General features: G+C 35.3%; 3 protein-coding genes and 1 long non-coding RNA gene across 8 annotated transcripts in view; 2 read left to right on the plus strand and 2 right to left on the minus strand.

The window, feature by feature from the left end:
- On the plus strand, positions 1-2,617 carry LOC122571271 (arylalkylamine N-acetyltransferase 1-like). 4 transcript variants are annotated; one of them, XR_006318007.1, is made up of 4 exons: positions 1-484; positions 686-955; positions 1,578-2,318; positions 2,395-2,617. XR_006318007.1 is itself a non-coding variant. In XM_043734841.1 (3 exons), exons 1-3 carry the CDS (start codon positions 170-172, stop codon positions 1,734-1,736), a joined length of 744 nt encoding a protein of 247 aa, XP_043590776.1. In that variant the 5' UTR covers positions 1-169; the 3' UTR covers positions 1,737-2,617. The 4 variants fall into 4 exon arrangements, 1 of the variants encoding a protein (XP_043590776.1); XR_006318008.1 differs by lacking the exon at positions 2,395-2,617 and adding an exon at positions 1,393-1,507 and having other exon boundaries at positions 1,578-1,718; XR_006318009.1 differs by lacking the exon at positions 2,395-2,617 and adding an exon at positions 1,393-1,474 and having other exon boundaries at positions 1,578-1,710.
- Positions 2,520-6,219, minus strand: LOC122571270 (zinc finger protein 622). Its single transcript, XM_043734839.1, has 4 exons — positions 6,085-6,219; positions 5,446-5,668; positions 3,400-5,312; positions 2,520-3,319 (listed from the first exon to the last, which is right to left on the minus strand). Exons 3-4 carry the CDS (start codon positions 4,067-4,069, stop codon positions 2,841-2,843), a joined length of 1,149 nt encoding a protein of 382 aa, XP_043590774.1. The 5' UTR covers positions 4,070-5,312; positions 5,446-5,668; positions 6,085-6,219; the 3' UTR covers positions 2,520-2,840.
- LOC122571273 overlaps positions 6,216-20,699 on the plus strand; it is a 22,591-nt gene continuing 8,107 nt past the window's right edge. Inside the window, exon 1 of one of the 2 annotated variants that reach the window (XM_043734843.1) lies at positions 6,216-6,583. In XM_043734843.1, coding sequence (XP_043590778.1) covers positions 6,562-6,583 — 22 coding nt within the window. In that variant the 5' untranslated portion in view covers positions 6,216-6,561. Of the gene's footprint in view, positions 6,584-19,735; positions 20,065-20,699 lie in introns of those variants that run through there. The other variant, XM_043734844.1, reaches the window with a different exon arrangement.
- On the minus strand, positions 6,954-12,674 carry LOC122571274. The gene is made up of 3 exons (XR_006318010.1): positions 10,605-12,674; positions 7,858-10,488; positions 6,954-7,541 (listed from the first exon to the last, which is right to left on the minus strand). It is a non-coding gene; the product is annotated as an uncharacterized LOC122571274 (long non-coding RNA).

Genomic DNA, 20,699 nt, shown 5'->3' on the forward strand with positions numbered 1-20,699 from the left:
TTCCAGTGATACCCAAGAATATAAATCCAATATGTTTATTTTCTTATTCTTTATCAAAAAGTATGGGTACTATTGGAACATGATCAGCGCGAATTTCACATTAGAAATAATTAAAAAGGATGCATAATCATTATAGCCAGTAAATTTCTTGAACTGGGTCAATCAATATATGGAGCTTTTCCCATATGAGTCAGCTCTCCCTACTAAGGGTAGTGCGCGCGTAGAAAATCCTTTCAGTGCGCGGAAAATTCGTGCCGTGACCACCCCAAAGATGTCGTCCGATGATTTAAAGGTCGTGGGTGTTCCAGAAAGTCGTTTCGACGATGCAATTAACCATCTGAAATGGAATTTCTTCTCCGACGAACCGTTGAATCACGCGGTAGGACTATGCGAAAAAGGGGAGAGCCAATTCGAGCTGGAAAGACATTGTCTACTCACTTTAAAGCAGGGATACTCGAGGATGCTGGTGGATCAAAATGGAATGGTAAGCTGAATTTAAAAAAACGAATGTTGTACCCTTCTTTTTTTTTTTTACAATAAAAAAATTATGATTATGTACTGTTGCTCAACTTGTGAATTTATTTTGTGCGTTATAAGTATTTCATTGACGATGGAAGGTTTTCTTACGATATGTATGGACCTTGAACGTTAAGTTCATTGCCGATCATAAGTACTGTCCTATCAGATAGCTGGTATGGCATTGAATGGTATCCTGAAGAAGGGAGAGCGCGAAGAAGCTGAACGTCGCCTTGCAGAATTGAAAGATGAAAAATTCAAAATAATATTCGGACTCCTGTACAAAGTTAACAAGAAAGTAGATCTTTTTTACAAGTACAATGTCGACGAGTTATTCGAGTGTCGAATCCTCAGTATCGATGAGAATTTCCGTGGGAAAGGTCTGGCGAGCATTCTGATGGCAGACAGTATAGAAATCGCTAAAACCGCTGGTTTCAAGGTATAATCCTAAATCGTATTTCATCCTTATTATCGTAATTATAGTAACTTTCTTCACAAAATGATAACTCTGTATGATAAATGTTGTTGAAGCATGCAGTTTAAGTTCGGTGAAAAATTTCTTTAGAGCCGTACTATTGTACACTCCGTGACCTTTACCATTCCCTGCCGGAAGCTTGTACTAATTTTATGGCAATCCATCATATTTGAATTATAATTTGCTAACATTTATGTACTGAGTAATGCTTTTTTATGTAAATGACAAACAAATTATTTATTAAATCTAATATCGTAAAATGACATGAAGAAATTTACGCAAAGTTACAAATTTGTTAAAGAATAGATTCAATGTATTTATTCGTATATATATGTGCAACACGATCGTGAGTGAAGGCGTGGTCGTTTTGGTAAGAAGTTCACATTTTACTTTTGTTTCAGCATGTTCTTCGATTAATATGCATGGGATGATTTTCGTTTACCAAGATGTAAAATTGCAATGCACTCGTTACTTTCTCGAGAGGTATTTTTGCACGCAGTGTACTTCATACGAAGTGTATGTAAATGTCTGTGTGCACTCAAAGATATCCCAGAAATATAGTGTTGAAATTGTTGTATGTTTACAGGTGTTTAAAGTTGATGCAACGGGAATGTATTCGCAGAAGGTATGCTACAAGCATGGTCTTGAAGTAGAGGCGACGATTCTGTACAGGGATCTCGATGAATCAATCAGACCGGCCCCTCCCCATCAAGCTTTAAAGTTGTTGGTGAAGGTGTTGGATTAAAAATTGAAAGTCTAATAGAAAACAAAATGAGAGTTAACGTTAATCTTGAGAAATCTTTAATAACCAGAAAAAGATTTTACGAAAGAGCAGTAGTGTAAACTATGTGTATCGTTGTGTGACAATAACAGGTCTCTAATGTATGTTTGTCTTAAAGATGCATTTATGAAATATATCTATAAACAGGGCGAACCGTATGCCTTTCTTAAAAAGTATTAATAATTTGAGGCATCGGTTACTGCCCTTTGTCGGTGTTCTGAATGGTGTGCCATTATTAAGACGGAAAAAAAGATAATATTAAGTAATAATATTACGATAATATTTGAGTTGACAAATACAAGAATGAAAAGATCCATTTAACATTTCCTTCCTTGGACCACTGTTCTGCATTCTGTTAATTCAGAGTAAAACGAATCGCTCTGGTTTGCATAGTAAAAGATATATGAAAAGAAATTCGTGTATCCGTGTACCGCAAAGAAATGCGAATGTATATCAACGATAGTATCATAATAGGAAACCCTATGTCAAGAATGTGATAGTTTAACAATTGTTAACTCTCTTTTACAATTCTACAGTTCACTGATGGTAAATTGAAAGTATATTATACGTACATAGTACCGAAATGTTTGAAGTCTTCGATTGTGCAGTCATTTTTTTGCAGCTATCATGAGAAACTAACAGAATATGGAATATTTCTTGAACCGTGTCTAAAAATTTATCGAAAACGGTAATTTAGCTAATGATTACAGGAATAACTGGATGGGTCCACATGAATATAGAATAAAGTCACGAGAAGTATTATTTTTATTGGTGTTACGTGTTACAAAAATATATTACAAATTATTTTGTAAAAGTATCCGCCAAATAAACATTACACTTCATAATGGCTAATGTCTAATAATCCTTTCAATTAACTTTAAGCTATATTAAATTCGAATTTTTCAACTATATAGGTAATTTTATATTAATAATGAATGTATAAGTATGCAGCGCAACATTAAATTTTCCATAAAATTTACATAGTTTAAAAAGAAATACAGTCTTACAGGAACATTTATACAACAGAACACTTATATAGAACTTTATACATTTATACAACAGAAAAGCTTAGAAGTTCACTTGAGGTCTAAAATGTTTTTGCAGCTTATTTGCCTTAAACTGCAATTGTGTAGAATATTTTGCTTGTACTCTTTCCATATATTTGATATCTCTCGCTTTCTTTACAACTGCCTCTTTTTGTGTTTCTGACCATCCTAAAGCTCTATATTGTGACAGTATTTTACGCAGTTTTGTACTCTTTGATACTGCAACTGCCCTATTTGGATTTAAGTTTTGTTTATAGTATCTGAACAGAGATCTATGACCAATAATACTTCCTGATGGTAATACTAGCTGGTAATCGCTATCGTCTAATTCTGGTATTTCAACCTCTGCATCTGGATCACCAATTTCTACATCAGGATAGCTGGATGAATAATCATAAAATTCTGCATATTCTGCTAATGCATCTCCTTCGTGCAACATTTTACAATGACCTTTATCTATCATATGTGCCCTAGCAGCCTCAACAGTTTGAAAACATCTTCCTGTTAATTTATTATAAACAAACACAATTAGTTTGACAATTTCTTTATAATTATAAAAATACAAATTTAAATTAACTTACCAGAATCATTACACCAAATGCACATGTATCCAGCAAAAATTTTTTCTCCAAGATACATAAGTAAACCTTTAATGTCTGTGCAATATTCAGGATCTGGTACGAAGAACGAATGTGCAATTGTCATGTGTTTTAGATTGCGTACCAATGACCTACTATGATGATTGCAAAATAAACAATTGTTATTTGTGACTGGATTTTCAGTATCTTCCACCCATTCGTCAGAATTTATAGATTCAATATCAGAATCTACTTCCATATCTTCACTTAGTTGTTTTACAGAAACTTTCCCTTGCACATTTTTCTTAATTACAGAACCAAACGATAGACCAGCATTATTTTCAAGATCTTCACTTTCAGTTTCAAAAGCAACATCTTGCTTTGCACATTTCTCCTTATGTTTTTTTGATAATAAATGATTTTCATATTGGTTTCTTGTGTTGAAATTCTTCTTACATATTTTACAACTCATTGTTCCTTCTTCCTTTTCTTTCTCATCTTTGGTCCTTTGTGCAATCACTCTTTTCTGAAATTCTTCTATGGATACAGGAGGTAGTTCAGCTACTTTTCTTTTTAAATTGTATCTGTGCCAGTCTGATTTGTAGTGTTGTCTCTGTATATCTAAATCTCTGAATGCTACTCGGCATGTGATGCAAGTAAACAGCGAAGTCATTTTTGTTAATAGGTTTTAACAAACTAAAAATTAATAACAGCCAACGACTTTATAAATTTACTATTCTTAAGCGTCAAAGATTTCGTTGTTAAATATTAACTATATTATAACATTTACTGCAGTTTATTTATTACGGTAATCAATACTACTAAGACGCATCACGTGCACAACTACGTCTTGCACAAACATCGAGGTTATGTTGGTGGTCAACACAATTACTAATATCGAAACTTATTACATCAGTATATTTAGAAGCATACGTATATTTATTTCTGTACTTGTAAGATAAGAAAATTTTTTGATAAATTATCAATAAGTCATATGCTTGATTTTTACGACAATCTTGTGAAATATGTACTTGTGAAAGAACTAAGCATTATAATTATAACTATAACATCAAAAAAGTCACCAATAAGTTTGTCATTGAGAAGTTTTTAATTGTGACTGAAAAATTAAAATTTAATACTAAAAATATCTGTTAAATGTATACTTGTTTATTCACATGGCTTTATATTAATTAATTTATATTGATATCGTATCGGTTATAAGCATACATTCTAATTTATGATTAGACAAGACTACTGCATTGTTATTATTTCTTTAAATCAATCCAAATTGGGTTATTTTTTATACTCATATAAGCAAACAAAAGTCTTTCTCAATTGCATTCATATAGTAAATAAATTTTTACATCGTTGTATGTTAAGATAATATTTCAGTGACAAACATCAGCGAATCTCTTATCGAAATAATTAAGGAATCGAATGAGGAATGAAATCATGAAATTTTTATTGTATCTTTGATAATGATAATGTACGAGGGCACATGGGGATTAAATAAAAAATAAACATGTATTTAAGAAAAGTAGAAATAGTGATGGTTTCAATCTTAGTTTTGAACGATTTAATGCTGCAAAAATTCATATCACTTTGAACACAATTCAATATTTAAAACTCTTAAAAGTCTTGAAAATCATGTAAGTCTTAAAAGACTTGTATGTAGCAAATCTTAAAAGTATTAAAAGTAGGATATAATAAAGAGATTGTAGATTGTAGATACAAGATATTGAATGCATTAAGACTTATTAGACTTATCAAGACTTTTAACAGATATCGAAACTTTAAAGATTCAAGATTAAAGACTTATCGAGACTTCCAAAATCTTTCAAATATAAAAGCATGCTTACATTCGAATTCTTCGCAATATGTAGATATATATTCAAAACAATTCTGTATCACCTCACCTGAAAGTCAAAGTGAGAGTAAATACAAAATACAACTAGTCACGTGGTATTCCAGCTATTGGCTGATTAGTCGTTAGCAAATTATAATCTTCAGGGACAGCTTTATATTATTGGAGAAAATATTTAAACTCACCTGCTAAATTTAATATATTTGCTTGATACATTGTAACGGAAGTATTTGCTCGGTATAGCTCAATGTGGACAAATGTATTCGATTTTTCAATTTAGGAAATTAATGTTCGAAAAAATAACGTTTTATTTTACTTTATTACAACCAGGTGCGTACAACCGAACAGAAGATTATTTTATATGTGAAGATAAGTAAAAAGTGCACAAAAGCTTTTCCGGTTTCTTTCCTGAAAAATTTGAGTTGGAAGATGTTCAATCAAAAATTTGTTCGCTACACGCGTATTCGATGAATTTTTAAATGTGGATTTTTTGAAAGCGAACCAATTGTATTCTATATTTTCGATTTAGTTTAATTTACTTTAGTTTAGTATCACGCGATCTGCCATACTCCATATTTTACAATTGAAAAGTTGCAATATTGGTTTTGATTTGCCGCTTATTATTTTAAATTTACTTATAATATTTACAACGTTTAAAGCTCTATTCAACAAAGAATATACGTGTTCATTTAAAAAGATCATCTTTTAGTTTTTATCATTTGTATCATTCATCGTTCAAACCATAGCTTATATGACCGTGATTCAACCTTAATTATTAATTCAACTCTGTTTTCCCCAGATTTCGATCATGTGGTTTTATTTACCTCTCCTGACTGGATTCGTTGGTGAAAAAGATTAGGTAACGGCACAAATATCAGTCGCGGGGATCCACGACTGACGTTTACGGCGCTGGTTTCGAGGATCGTTTCGTTTGCAGTTGTATTCAGATAGTAGCCGTCTCAGAAGCCGGAACGTTTCGTGTGCACGTCTCAAGCGATAAAGTTACGCACAGCACGCAATCCTTTGCAAAGAATCTGCAAGCAAATAGCCATTTGACAACAGGGATACTTGTCATCGAACAGGAAAAGGGATAGAGAGTACGCAGAAGTATCATCACGGTGTCACGTCTACGCGATTGACCGTTTCAACGACCGACTTTCGTAGGCGACATCGTTGAAAGACGTAAAACGAGACACTGGGGTACACCCGACAGGGCGATCCATCTGTGTCGATACACCTACGAACACCCGTTCAATTTTCACGCTAGAAGGCGGCCGTCCAGCAGGGCGATACCATTTTATATGACTTTTCTGCGACGTCAAGGTGAGTGGAAACATGGTATAGTAACGATCGCCGATGTTCTATCTGGTATCGTTTCGTATACTTCCGACGCTAATTTTAGCGACCAGCCATTTTGGACACGAGAACGTGCACGAGATCCGCGACCAGTTTATTTTACACGGGAATTGAACATTTCCACCGTATCCTAATCTTTTCTTCGCCTTGTTCCATAAGCAAACGTACATACATGCATACCACGTTTCATCTTCGTCTTTTACTCGTCGTATCCGTTTGTTGCCTTTCATATCACAACGACGTAACGTTGGATCGATATTGCTTACCGGATTATTGAACGTACCGAAACGGATAGTTTCGTCGCTCGAGTGAACCACGAGATTGCGATAACGTGCGTATAACGTAATATTTTGATGAATCATGGTTTAATATATACAATGTACGTTTCGATGGTTATGGGAAACGAGTGAAACAAAGTTCGAGAAAAAATACGAGGTGTAATGTCTTAAAAAGTAATATTAGGAAGAGGTGTTAGAAGCGGTTATATGTTTAAAATTTCTTCATTCGTTTCTCATATCTTTTTGTACGTTTGATTTATTTCGCATGGTTTAAGAAGTGCAACATCACCTATACTAAATTAGCAATTATAATAAATCGTATCACGGAGAAAGGACTATTTTTTAAATTAACCGGTATACATCGAGTGGTGTATTTAAACTTTGGTACTGTCGATAAAGAGAACAGATTGGTATAGTTGTGTATCACTGTCGAGTTTGATTGTTCTTCCACCATAATATTACATATATGTTAATGTTGACTTAAACGGTTTGTCCGTTGGTGTTTGTATCGAATCGTCGACTATCCGTACTTTGTACGCTTATCACGATCGACCATTCTTCTTCGATATAAGGCCATTATTTTTGTGCGTTTGCATGTTTGAATGTTTACCGATCGAAATTCGACGAAGTGTGCACCGAGTGATTTCCTGAAATAGATTGGAAAAATTGTGTAAATTATAGAGTTACATCGCTCGTTCCTTCTTTATCGGCAAACAAAGATCATTGGAGAAATTTCTTTTTTCTTTATTTGTAAATACATTTGAAACCATACGCTTTCTTTGTTGTTGAAAATATTAGTTGATAAAATATTTATATTTTTCTACTATGCCGTTTAAAATACATCCATGTTTTACTATTTACGTAACTTCTCTTTGTCGTTTGAGAGATATTGTCGTGTAATAGTAATTGATGGAATTTTTTTCTCACATATTAAGCAAATAAGAAACACGTGTTAAAATTTACCATTGCGATATTACTCCTGTCTCTTTCCACTCTTACGTTAGCGTTGATAATTTCTTTCTGAAGTTCCACGCGTTATCCAGATCAAAGTAATCTAACAAGAGGTCTTTATCTGTAACGATGCTTGTGGTTCACGATCAATGACGCTTTTTATTATTATTTCTTGCGGCCGAACAGGAAGTACAGTTGCGAAGCATTTCTTTCACAATTTCTTACTTCTATTGTACTAAAAAAAAAAAAAAAAAAAGGGAGAAATTTTATAACATGTGATTTTGTAATTCTTAAATAAACTTATGGTGTCACGTTATTTCAAATTTAAATGGTATGTATTTATGTACAGTATCACAAGTAATTGATATCTCGTTCTCTCGGGGAAAAACGAACGATATCGGAATTAATCGAACACGATTAATTAACAAGATCGCGAAAGGTTAACTCTCAATTCGATGTTTGGCTTCTTACAATATTTACATTTTGATTTCACTCTCATGTGGATATACGTGACTCGTTTGCGTCTAAATCGTTTAATAAATATTATTTCAATGATTCTTCGTCCCTGTAAATACTTTATAGTATCTAAGTTGTATTTCTGAGAGTAATATTCCTTAAAGTACAGTAGATGTGTATAAATTGTGAATTTTTTTAATAAGAAGATGGTAAATTATGCATATAAAATTGTAGTAGAATATTGTGCTTGAAGTATTTATAAATTTCTTGTTAGGCGCTTAATCATCATTTTAACAAGATATTCTATTGGCAATTTATTGGAAATATAATCTGACTGACGAAGATCAAAGTGAATTCTTTTCCAATTAGCAAAGAAAGTAGTATCGAATGAACCATCAAATTGAATAGATAAATGCTGCAATAATAAAATATATTACTGCAACGGACAGTCAATTACATAATCCGCTTTCTTTTTCTTCTTGAAAAATTCATTCGCATTTCCATTGCTTTTACGTCGTCATTACTTTTTGCTGTAAAAGAAGATTCAAAAAATATCTGAAATGAGCGTGTCGTTGAAATGTCATGTTGGAGACAGATAACATTAATAACCCCTATTCATATTATATTCTCTGTTGTGCAACATTTATGTTATTCTTAACGTCTATTGATTTATTCATAGGAATATCGAAAGGACCTTGGCTTCGATATTACTATATATTATACTATAATATTATTATTAGTACAGTACGAAAAGTATATATCTGTCTGTAACTGAAGCTAGTTCTGATTTTCTTTTTATTATAGAAAACCTGCAAAAAAGAAAAAAAATAAAAGAAAATGGAAGAACAGGCCATATATAAGAAATGAGTCTTTGTCCAAATTTATTATAAATCTATATAAAAAGTTTATATTTAGAAATTGTAGATAAAATAAAGAATAAGAAATAATTTATGGATAAGAGAAAAAATTAGTTCTACGAAATTGTTGATTTACAGGCTTTGAATTGTATATTTTCTTCCGGTAATTAATCTGAAAATGTGTCTCTATCTACGTATCGGTTCAACTTTCTTCCATCGTTGTGCGATGTTCGATCATCAAAACACGAAACGTCTGGTTTCGAAACGGATTCTTCGAACGGACTCGAGTAATCCGACCTTTCGCTCCCTTCGCGTATGCTCGCCTTATTTTTTCCATTTATCTGCGGCTTAAGATGGCCTGCTCTGACCCTTAAGCGTGCATAGTTGCTCGATAGCGATGCAAAATAATACCTCTTAATCAGTTCCTCTCAGTGCGATCCGTGGTTCTCAAACGGTGTTTCGAGATTGCCAACCAGTTTCCTTTAATCGTAATTTGATCCTGCTGAGATGCTCGAATTGTTATGTTTCGTTCTAGCTCTTATCTCGATAAACGAAAGGATCTTACAACTTTTAAGGCTATGTTTAACTCGCGACTAAAACGATTAATCACGTATATCATTGACAATTATTTTATATTTTCCCCGAGACGATCGAGACGGAGAAGAGAAAAGATCATTTGTAATGTTTCTTTGAACAAATGATAAATAACGACGTGAGAAATGAATTGATACTTGGCCTCTATACCCAGCTGTTAATCGGATGTTAATTTCTAAATCTTTGGATTTTGCAGATTAATCGACATACACAGGAATATTACATTTATCGTAACATCGATAGTTTACATTTTTTTATTTTATTTTATTTTATTTTATTTCATTTGGTAGACTTTTTACAATCAATTCTCATTGAGAATTATAAGTAAAGCTTACATATATGAAGTAGAATTTATGCAGCAACCTAGTATTATGAACCATAGATCTTCCTATAGTTTGCTATGAATTTTCCAATCTCAAAAAGAAGTCGCTTTCAATGCTTACATCATCATGGAGAATTCATTCATTCTTTCTTGTAGTTTATTTTCACTGCGATTCATTTGAGAAATAAACAATACTCCAAAAGTAGAACACTTTTATTAGAGAAACTTCTAAATTGGTTAAATAGATCTATTTGACGATAGCTTTATGATACTATCACCTTGTCGATGTGGAAGGGAATTTCTTTCCATCGATGTTCCAAGAAGAGTAAAAGTTTCAAATTAAATTATTTACGTAATATGATAGCAGTTCATTGATCCTTGGTGGGTCGATAGATTAAGAATGAAAATATCCAACTAAAAACACGAAATACAAACTTAATTTTATATCTTTGATCTTTACAATTTTGACTTATAGTTTATCTTGAATTGAATCACACATTTCATTCGTCCGTTCATTCACGAGTACGTACATAGAAGATTTACGCGTTTGGTCAAGGCTACGATGTCCGTAATCTCGTTTTCTTCGCCGATTCAGGTTCAATAATCTCGCGAATCGTGCTGGAGCGCCTCTGGAAGGTCGGTGTGAATGACTTGCTCTCGAAGGGAAGCGGTCATCGAGGATCGACGAGTAGATAATTAGATCGTTTATTGTGCAGCTTGTTGTCGAATCTATGTATTCTTCTTAATTCCACCGAGACGATTGATCGCCTGTTCTGCGGTTGGAAATCCCGCACTTTATTGTTCAAGTGAATTTATTTCGACTAAATTCAACAGCATTTTTATGATATCGTTTTACAGTTGTGCAAAATTAACACTAAGCTGTAATGAAATTATGGTAAATACATCAGAAGCAATATTTACAAACGTAAGGTAAAAAAATGCTCAAAAATTACCAAAGACAAAAATCGGAAGAAAAGTTATTACGCATAACTCGATCGACAGAAGATCGCAAGATTCATCGAAACATAAATACTTTTTCTTTCTTTTATGTCGTATGCCAATGCATGAAGAATACAAACTTTTGAAGAATGTTAAAAGAAGGACTATTTAGAATCGATCTCGATTAACCGGCGGTAGGTAAATCGTATTTGCGTATTAAATCGATGTAACACGATCCACGATAAGATAGTTATTAATTAGTCGCAGGAATTTTCCGGCGCCTTGTATTCGTATTATCCTTCGCTTCTTGCGTTATTCGTTGGAATCGACCCGGTCGTATTCCGTACTATCATGCCTCTCCATTTCCGTTTATCCCCTTTACGCCTTTTATCGCCATCTTCAAACTCTCCTTTTCCATTCTCCGTCTCGTCCTTCTTCAATTTACAACTCCTTTTCTTCGATTATCTTGTACTTTTTGTAGTGGAATTGAATATCCTAGATAACGACGGTGTTCCTACCCTTTACAGACGAACGAGCGTCGCTGTGGACGCGAGAGTCCACTATTGGCGCGTACAGTTGAGAAAATATACGTTGTAAACGTTGAATGTTTGCGTTATTCATTGTCGAGGCTTGTATCATTTTCATCAATATTTGGTTCATCATCATTGTCACTATTACTAGAAATATCGAAACGTTTGAGCCGATTCCTTGTTTTTTTTTCTCTTTTTATTTGCTAAACTTTTTACAATCAATTCTCATTGAGAATTATAAGTATTTTGGCGTGGTACTGTAACTTGGATTATAAGAGTTTATAGTATGTTTGATTCTAGTTGAATCTAATGCTTCGATCTAAAGGGTATTGTCCTTTTAGTCTGCGGATCTGATCCGTCGTGTCAAGTAATTGAGTAACTAATGGTTTTTGGTGGTTGTTAACTCTTATATTATATCTGTTACTGAATTTTGATATTTCTTCTTTAACCCCTTCGCTTCGACAGTCCACTCCGCCTAAGTGCTCTTCCTGTACGGAGGCGCGCGTCACAAATGCGCACAGTGGCGTGATTGCTGTATAAATGTTTTCTTAAGTCTTAAATAACAACTGTGCTGAATAAAACAATAATAAAACAATCTTTGCTTCAATATGATAAGTATAATTTATATCTTTAATATGAAAAGGCTTACAAAATTACAGGTTATATATTACATATACATTATTGACTACAGATGGCACTGGTGTATGCCATATATATGGGGGGGCCGATCGTCGCGTGGTCGCCGCCTATAAGCGGCACTCGTACTCACAGGTCATCTAGCTAGCGCCGCCTATAAGCGGCACCCGAAAGGTTAACTGTGGATATCTTAAGGTCGCGATCCGATTTCTTGTTGAAAGGAGTTTGTTTCCACTGCCTGAAGCACTATCGTCGTCTACTATCTTGTCAGGTCCAAAATAATACTCGTCATCGCTACTATCTCTATCGAATACGTTCTTTCTGCGTATTTTAGGCATCGTGTATATTATAAAAAATATATAAAATATAAAAAACTTGCTGATTCGTCTGGTATTGCCAATGAAAAATTTCTTTTTTTTATTTGGAAGTATTTTACAATCAATTCTCATTGAGAATTATAAGTTTCTTCTTTTTTTTTTTATTTAATACTTTGCATTCACAATTTGTCCAACTTGGACATTTGGTAGAATTTTTTAGCTGTTTGATTATCATGTGGGTGGCTACCCCCAGCGGGGTACCATCTTCGTGTTTGTTAGGTTATATCCTTTGTGAGATCTGCTGAGTGTTGTTTCCTTTTCAGCCTTTTTTCTATGCTTGATGTGTTGATCGTTTCCGCAGCCAGCCGGTTCGGGTGTGTGAGAATTATAAGCAAATTATTTTGGCGTGGTACTGTAACTTGGATCATAAGAGTTTATAGTATGTTTGATTCTACTTGAATCTAATGCTTCGATCTAAAGGGCATTGTCTTTTTAGTCTGCGGATCTGATCCGTCGTGTCAAGTAGTTGAGTAACTAATGGTTCTTGGTGGTTGTTAACTCTTATATTATATCTGTTACCGTTAATTTCGATATTTCTTCTTTAACTGTGACTTTATCTTAAGGTCGCGACGTAAATGAAAGACTGAAATTCATTTTGATTCGACCATCATCCTACATCGTGAGTTTACGTTAAACGGAATATAAAACTTCGAAAGAACTATAATTTTCTTTCATCAAAAACATAGTACTGTTTAGTTTAGATTATCGGTCAGGAAAAATAGACGTACGCCAGCCACTTGAAAATAAAAGTGTCCGGAACTGTGAACGGATTCGGGCGGCTATATGCCGACACACGTCCGCAAAATGTTAAAACACGTTGCAGATGTTATTTTTACGGCGACCCATATTTTCTACCGTACATTTTTGTTTCAAATCATCGGAAAATTGAAAAGTAAGGAACTCGCGGTTTGAATACCATTGACGAGTTTCGTTGTTGAGGCGTGGCATGCAACTCGCTCAAACCATGCAAATAAAATTGGTACGTCTCGTGCTAGCGTAAACTCGTAAAACTTGTCCTTGCCTTTTGTCTGTTTTTTTTTTCCATGTTCTTGACCGTGACTTGGTCTCGGTTTAGAAAGAAATACGCGTCGTTATACGCGTCAACCTTACCGTATCAAATCTTCGCAAGCCATTTCATTCAATTCCTTTCTCTCTGCTTTTTAAAAAGTTATTTTTACTTTAAGTTGTTGATTCCTTTGCTTGGTTTAAGGCTTAATCGGGGCTATAATTAATATGCCGCAAGAGGCATAGTAGAGGCAAGTGTAAAAAACACGTGCAAAAAAAAGACGGGATTCGTCCCATGATGCAAATTTTATGCAAAGTTGAAGGGATTTCCATCTGTTTTAACGCGTCGAGTTAATTGGGCAGAAATGGCTATCACGTCGGTGGAAAAACAGTGAATCTAGCCGGGAACGAAACGTCCGAGAAATTTGCATTTATGTCGACCACGCGTTCATAAATTGATAGAATAAATAAAAAGACTTGCGAATATCGTAACGAATACTTTACTTTGGATATCTTACGTATTTTTCCAACGTTTCTGTATCCTTCGATTCTCCATAAATACGAAGCATCGTTGTATCGTTTAAAAAGCCAGACGCGGTCTTGCAAACTTTCCAGCGCCAGTGCATTTTTTATGTTCGAGATATAGAAACTCGTCACACTTACAGAAACAAAGTAGCGGAATTTTATAACGCGTAAAAAAACGAAAAGACAAATGAATTTAGTAAACTTATATGTTTGCCGCAGAATTCGTATTATTTAGCCATAAAATATTCTTATTCGCGTTTAGAAAGTTGCACGTGGAACTCGATCGAGTGCAGAAAACCTTATAAATTAAATTTCTGATGCAAGAGCGGCCTGAGGAAAAGATTCGCATAAATTATGTCGATTGAACGATATTTCAGGCACAGGTGTCGAACAGACGGTCGTAAGCGTTAATTACGAGTTGCCAAATATATCTTCCATATATATCCTCTATGTGTTCTCTCACCAACCTTTCACTTCTGATAAATAAAGTTAAATTTTAAATCACCAAAAGAAAACATCATGTACGTTAAGAAAGATTATGGAGCTCGATACGCGTGAAGGCGGTCAACGTTAGTTTCTAATGTTAGGATCGCGAGAAAGAAACGGAAAGTCTGACCTTGTCGTAAGATACAGTACGTGCAAAAATAGTTCACACGTTGGATGTGACGCACCGGAAGTTCCGTGTGGTTGTATGAATTAGCGTAGAACTATATTTCGTTGCGTCATTTTCGGGGATGCCCGAAATCGCAGTTGCTTGATCGACGCCGTTTTTCACTTTCCGCCTACTTCCTGTCATCTCAGTCTCACTTCCAACCATCGAATTTTCCTCCAAAAATTTTGCGCTCGTCCACGTCCAAGTGTTCTTCTTCAAATCGATCGTTTAAAACATTGTTTTCTTTCTGTTGAGGTTATTAAATGTATAAAGAGAGACGCGTGGATAAATTATAAGGTAGAAAAATATATTTTAAATACAGAAGTGAAAAGTACAAGAATGAAATAATAATATGAGCTGGTGCAGACCTGCACGCTAACAGTGTTACCCTATAACTGAAAACCTCGAAGCCAACGTCGCCTGTCGATTGTTTATGGTCTGCCTTCGTCCCAGTCTTTTGTCTATACGCTGTCGATGGCTTCAATGCTTTAGAAAAATAAAACGACCAGATGTGGAGTTTTCTTAAATGTGGTTACCTTCGACACTTTCTATTCTTCGTCTTTCTTAATTCCTATCCGATATATTAGGTTGTTTGAAATGTCTCTTTCGTTTTATAAGGAAATAATAGACGCGCGATGTTTCTTGTTTTATATTAATTTATTGAATTATAATAATTGAACATAGTAATAGAAATAGAACGAAATGCATCATACCTAATTCAATAAAGTAATATAAAACAGAAATTGTTGTTCGTCTATCATCACCTTATGGAACGAAAGAAACTTTTCGGACAACCTAATTATATTATACAACATGCTATTAATTAACTAAATGATAGGTGTACTTGTTTTTGGTTAAATTAATTGTAAGTCTAGAGACGAGTGGTTGGTTCGGTTATAAATTTTTGTCAAATTGTTCATTTCCTTTAGAGGTTTCGTAATGAGTACGTATTATCTTATCTTCCACGGAGGAAGAGTATTATTATGATAGAGTGTCGCAAGAAACGCGCGAAAGCGATAAATGACGATAGGATTTTTAAGATTTTTTGCAAAAGAAAAATCGATTACGAAGTGCTTCGATCGCATAAACGGTTTTTTCACAGAATGAAAAAGCATAATATTTCATTTTGGAGGAGCGAAAGTCGATTAAAAATATTCTAAAAAGCATTTGTTCGTTGAAATATATTTCCTTTGGTTAGATGCTTTCCAAGACTTCTGTACTTGTTCTACGTGACATTTCATGTACCGCGGAAATTATTTTCTTCACTTTGCCCTTGCGCGATTAATATTTTCTTATTTCAAACATTTTATACGCGTTACATCATGCAAACGTATAAACGTAAAATATTTTGTATAATTATCGATTGTTAAGACGACATTTCATATGAGTCACTCTCAGATCCGAAGATAACATCGTTTATGAATCACCATATAGAAACAGGATGGGATACTATGTAACTCGAAACATATGTACAAAGGGTATCGTATCATTCCCCTTGTTGATTCAAAGTAGAATATGCAAATATCCTGTGTGCGAATCATTTACTAATTACAGTCTAACACTGTATGTGAAACATCCTGTATAAACAGAATACGTTACACAATTCAGCGTAGGAATACGATGTAACGCTACGTATAATCCACCTTACGTGGATTGTCCTCTATACCATATAGATCGTGTTATTATACAGTCTATGTAGTTTATTCTGTACAAATAAAACACTGGATGTAATCCATTTTACACGAACGTCCTTAGACATATACGGCAGAACGTTTTACGTGGATCACTCTGTAAACACGGAGTACGTTATACAATTCACGATGCAATCGCAAAACACTACAGAAACGCATAGAATAACATGCAAACTGTGCTGCGATTGTACTGCAAGCTTCTGAGGTCACGAGTGGCAAGATTTACTTCTACGTCTCATAATGGTTATTCTATCTTTCCAGATTTCAATTAGTAGACGATTGCTAGACGGATAACTTACAATAATCGTTTAGCACCACCTAATTTACATATAAGTACCATATTATCTACATTTTTTTAAATATTATTTCACCTATTTATTATACGTTTCTTATTTATTCTTTTGATAATAATGAATTCAGTGATAGCAGTTATTATTTTGTGGGTTTGAAATTGATTCTTACGATGCTTGAACCTTGCTATGCGGATACAGATTTCTCTACCCATCCAACGAATATGAATCGTCCTGTATGTACATTACAATGAATGTATTAATCCAGTAAGTGTAATTATAAACGCAGTCTACAAATTTTAACTCTTATATAATTACGAAAGAAAAATATCTTACTCGCCTTTGCTTTTCCAATGGATATAATCTATCGTTTTGGACAGAGGAAATATTTCGTTCCTTATCGTGTTAACGTGTAAAGGTATATAACACGCAATGTAAACGCTAATTTGATAAGTAACTGTAATTATAGACAGTGATACTTTTACTAGTAGAAGCATACGGCATTGTTTAAAAAGTAAACGGATATATTTACAAGGAATGAAGAAATTATGCGCTTTCACCGTAATGTTGTGCATCATTAACCCTTTTACTTCCTCTCGCCACTTTTCTATTTTTCCCAATGGAATATCATATTTCGCTAAAACGGCTCACTCGAACGCGTTCAACAATTTTTTCCCTTTATCAGTTCGATTAATTCGGAATTTGCATGAGCTCGATATGAGTCACGATCAAACGCCTAAAACCGCGCGCGTGCGCCCACGATAACAGGCGAAACTGTATCGGCGGTAATGAAACGTTCGAGCGGCATTGCAGGTCGAAGGGAACGAAATTTGCATAAGGAGAGCCGCATGCCGTGTTTTATCGCTGCGAATCTGTCTTGGCCGCAATATGTCTTCCCGCGACGAGTCGCGTACGATCTAGCCTTGCCTGAAACGTATCGGTGGAAATCGATCGTTACCAGAAAATGCATAATGCATATCCGTCAGTTCGCTGGATAATAAACGGTCCGCAGAATGCATAACCGCGTGATCTGTTGCACGAACAAGCGGTAATTTTTCGTCGTGCGTGAAAAATGGAGAAGCGGACTCGTTGATGGACATTTTCAGCAATCTTGTTGCGTTTTCTTCCATTTAGTCTCGTGCTGTCTTTGATAATTCATCATAGCACGATCCAGAAACTTGTGAGATTCGAAGTATTTAATTAGACGCGATAAGAATTGAATTTCCATATGCAATGACTTTGTATTGATTTTTATGAATAGTTGCGGAACGATTGCTAGGAATTCAGTATGGTTTACGATCCCTTTCGATATATTTCTATCAGGCGGTTATCCCATGAATATGCAAAGCGACCGATATATTCTACGTTATGAAAAGGAGGCTGCGCAATGTTTCTTGTAACAGAAATCCAAATTCCTTTGAAATCCGTAATTTACTGGAGCAAGATTTCTCGTTATCGTTTGTCGAGCTCTAATCAAGCGGTTAGTTGTGATCAATAGAAGCAGCTAACGTGTTCCTCCTATCCTGGAGAGGAAATACAGTGCTGCACAGTGGTCCTGGTAACCAAGGATCGCGGTAATTAGGTTTGGCCCAAGATTATTCGGTTGCTATAGAAATTCCATATGGTTTGACCGATGCATTTCATTAATCATTCTGTCGTTCAGCGTGTCTCGTAATTATAAACACAGCCTAAAAATTTTATCTCTTATACAATTACGAAAGAAGAATATCTTACTTGTCTTTGTTTTTCCAACGGATATAATCTATTGTTTTGAACAGAGGAAATATTTCGTTCCTTATCATGTTAACCTGTAAAAATATATAACACAGTGTAGAAAAATTGAAAGTTCTTGTGTAATTTTATTCTGCTTCTATTCTACATAGTATTCGATCAAATTTTTGCTACATCTTCAATCTGATTCTCCACATTCTTGTTGTATTTATTATTTTAGTTGTATTTCACATTTTAATCAGATGGAGAGCATATTCTGAGTAATATTACTGTTACGTGATGAAAATCGGATATTGCTGTTTCCATTAAACCTACATTATGGTTCAGGAACCATACTGTGCTTATCCAATTTAATCATGAAGCTATCCTACATTAAATCGGGAGTACGATATTATCATCGCAATTTGATCAATAGTTTTTTTAACAAATTCACTGAAGGTACATTCAAAATACACGAGGTACACTAATGTTCGTAGCTATTCTCTGTCCAACCAAGAACATGACGTAACTAGACTTTAATTCAAGTAAATCTCAACCCACTAATAAACTTTCTGTATATGCCACAAACGAGAATCTAGTTAATTTATTCTGATCCGCTTAATAAGATCTAAGACCGAACCTAACCTCAAACTTCTTTCCAGCCTAACCAAAACTATTACCGATATTATCGACTCGAGTTTCAACCCCCTCAACATTCCAACTAATTCCACATAATGCATCCCATAGAATCGACCAGTATAACAATCCTCACAGATCACTGCATGTCAAACCTAACCTAAAAATCTCTTTCTATTCCTATATCTCTTATTATTCTATGATGGAAAAATATCTCGTTCCACTCCTCGTATCGCAATTTTCTTATTTTCCTCTCATAATCGATCAAACGCAGGTGAGAAAACTCCAGGAAGCATGATTCGCGAACGTGTGGACCTGAACCTAACCTAAAAATTCTCAATCTCCTATCATTCTGTGATGCAAAAATATCATATTCCATCTTGCACGCGTGTCGATCGACTGATTCTCTTACCCTCGTCGCATAACCAGTCGGAACACGCGAGGAAACTCCAGGAAGCTTGGACTCAGCAGCGCGGTCCTCGTGGCGAAAGATCGTCGAGGTCTGACCTTGCCTGACGCGCGTAATCGTAGCAGAAATTCCTCGTCAGGGTTCGTTACGTCCAGATCGGGGCAAATTTCGATCAATATACGGCGTATCCTCGACCGGAGGACGCGTGCGCGCCTCGTCAGGCCGATCCGGGTGCCGCGAGCGAGCGAACGCGCACGACGAGGATGACTCGAGTTACGACAGCCGGCAGAAAGCACTCGTCCAACACGCGTGTCGTTCGCAATACGTCGTGTCGTAACGCGTACCTAAATTCACGTATAATAATAATCCCTCGATCGTAACGATAATAATTGACAAATTTACGCGAGACTACGCAGGATCGAGCGTTTTTTCTCGGGCTACCAAACGGATACCGGCCAGTTAAATCCTTCCTCTGTCAAACTCTCCCTACCTCTGGCGAGAGTCTCGAGGAGGATATAATAGGGACGACTCGACCACCAGCAGCTGCAGCCACGGTCGCAAATCACGACTTATGCGTCTGTACCGAGCAGGTAAAGATCCTCCAGGTCCTGCTACGCCTCCGCACCCGCTCGATACTCGTTCCTGGGGGCTCAGGCTGCTCGTCGCCTCTACAGGAAGATCTTTTTTCTCTCGATGCTTTTTTCGAGATCTTTCGAACACTGGATCATTGCTCGAGATCTTTTTACTTTGATTCTTTAGGACGTGGTGTTTAGTATCTATAGGTGTGTAAGAAGGTTGGGTTTGGTGATAAGGTTGGACTTGGTTTAACATCCGTAGAGCGAAGGATGCTGTTCTTCGAAACTTTTGGAGAATCAGAATCGGATTCTTCTAAATTAGTGGTGTTTTAGGTAGATGCGACAGTTTTGCGTTTCGTGATTTGAAATGTGAGAAGGTTGGACTTGGTTTGGCATCTACAAAGTGTAAGATGATTTTTTCAAACCTTTCGAGGGACCAAAATTGCATTCTATTTGATCGGAAGTATTTAAGGTAGATGTGAGAAGATGGCATTTGGTGAAAATGCGAGGAAGTTGGATTTGATGGATTTTGATGAAGAGGTTGGACTCAGTTTGAAATGCATGGCATTATAGTAGGTACTTTGGAACGTGAAGTCACAATTGATGTCGTGTGGTAGCTTTTCGTTCATTGATCCGAGATCTTTTGAACT

This window comes from Bombus pyrosoma, linkage group LG9, assembly GCF_014825855.1.
Source record: "Bombus pyrosoma isolate SC7728 linkage group LG9, ASM1482585v1, whole genome shotgun sequence".
In the NCBI taxonomy this organism is placed as follows: domain Eukaryota; kingdom Metazoa; phylum Arthropoda; class Insecta; order Hymenoptera; family Apidae; genus Bombus; species Bombus pyrosoma.

Bases quoted from the DNA above. Each gene is read 5' to 3' on its own strand.
- LOC122571271 (XM_043734841.1), top strand. From the start codon at position 170: ATGGAGCTTTTCCCATATGAGTCAGCTCTCCCTACTAAGGGTAGTGCG. The intron at 485-685 runs GTAAGCTGAATT...CTGTCCTATCAG, and splicing joins TGGTGGATCAAAATGGAATG to ATAGCTGGTATGGCATTGAA. The intron at 956-1,577 runs GTATAATCCTAA...GTATGTTTACAG, and splicing joins CTAAAACCGCTGGTTTCAAG to GTGTTTAAAGTTGATGCAAC.
- LOC122571270 (XM_043734839.1), bottom strand. From the start codon at position 4,069: ATGACTTCGCTGTTTACTTGCATCACATGCCGAGTAGCATTCAGAGAT. The intron at 3,320-3,399 runs GTAAGTTAATTT...ATAAATTAACAG, and splicing joins CATTTGGTGTAATGATTCTG to GAAGATGTTTTCAAACTGTT.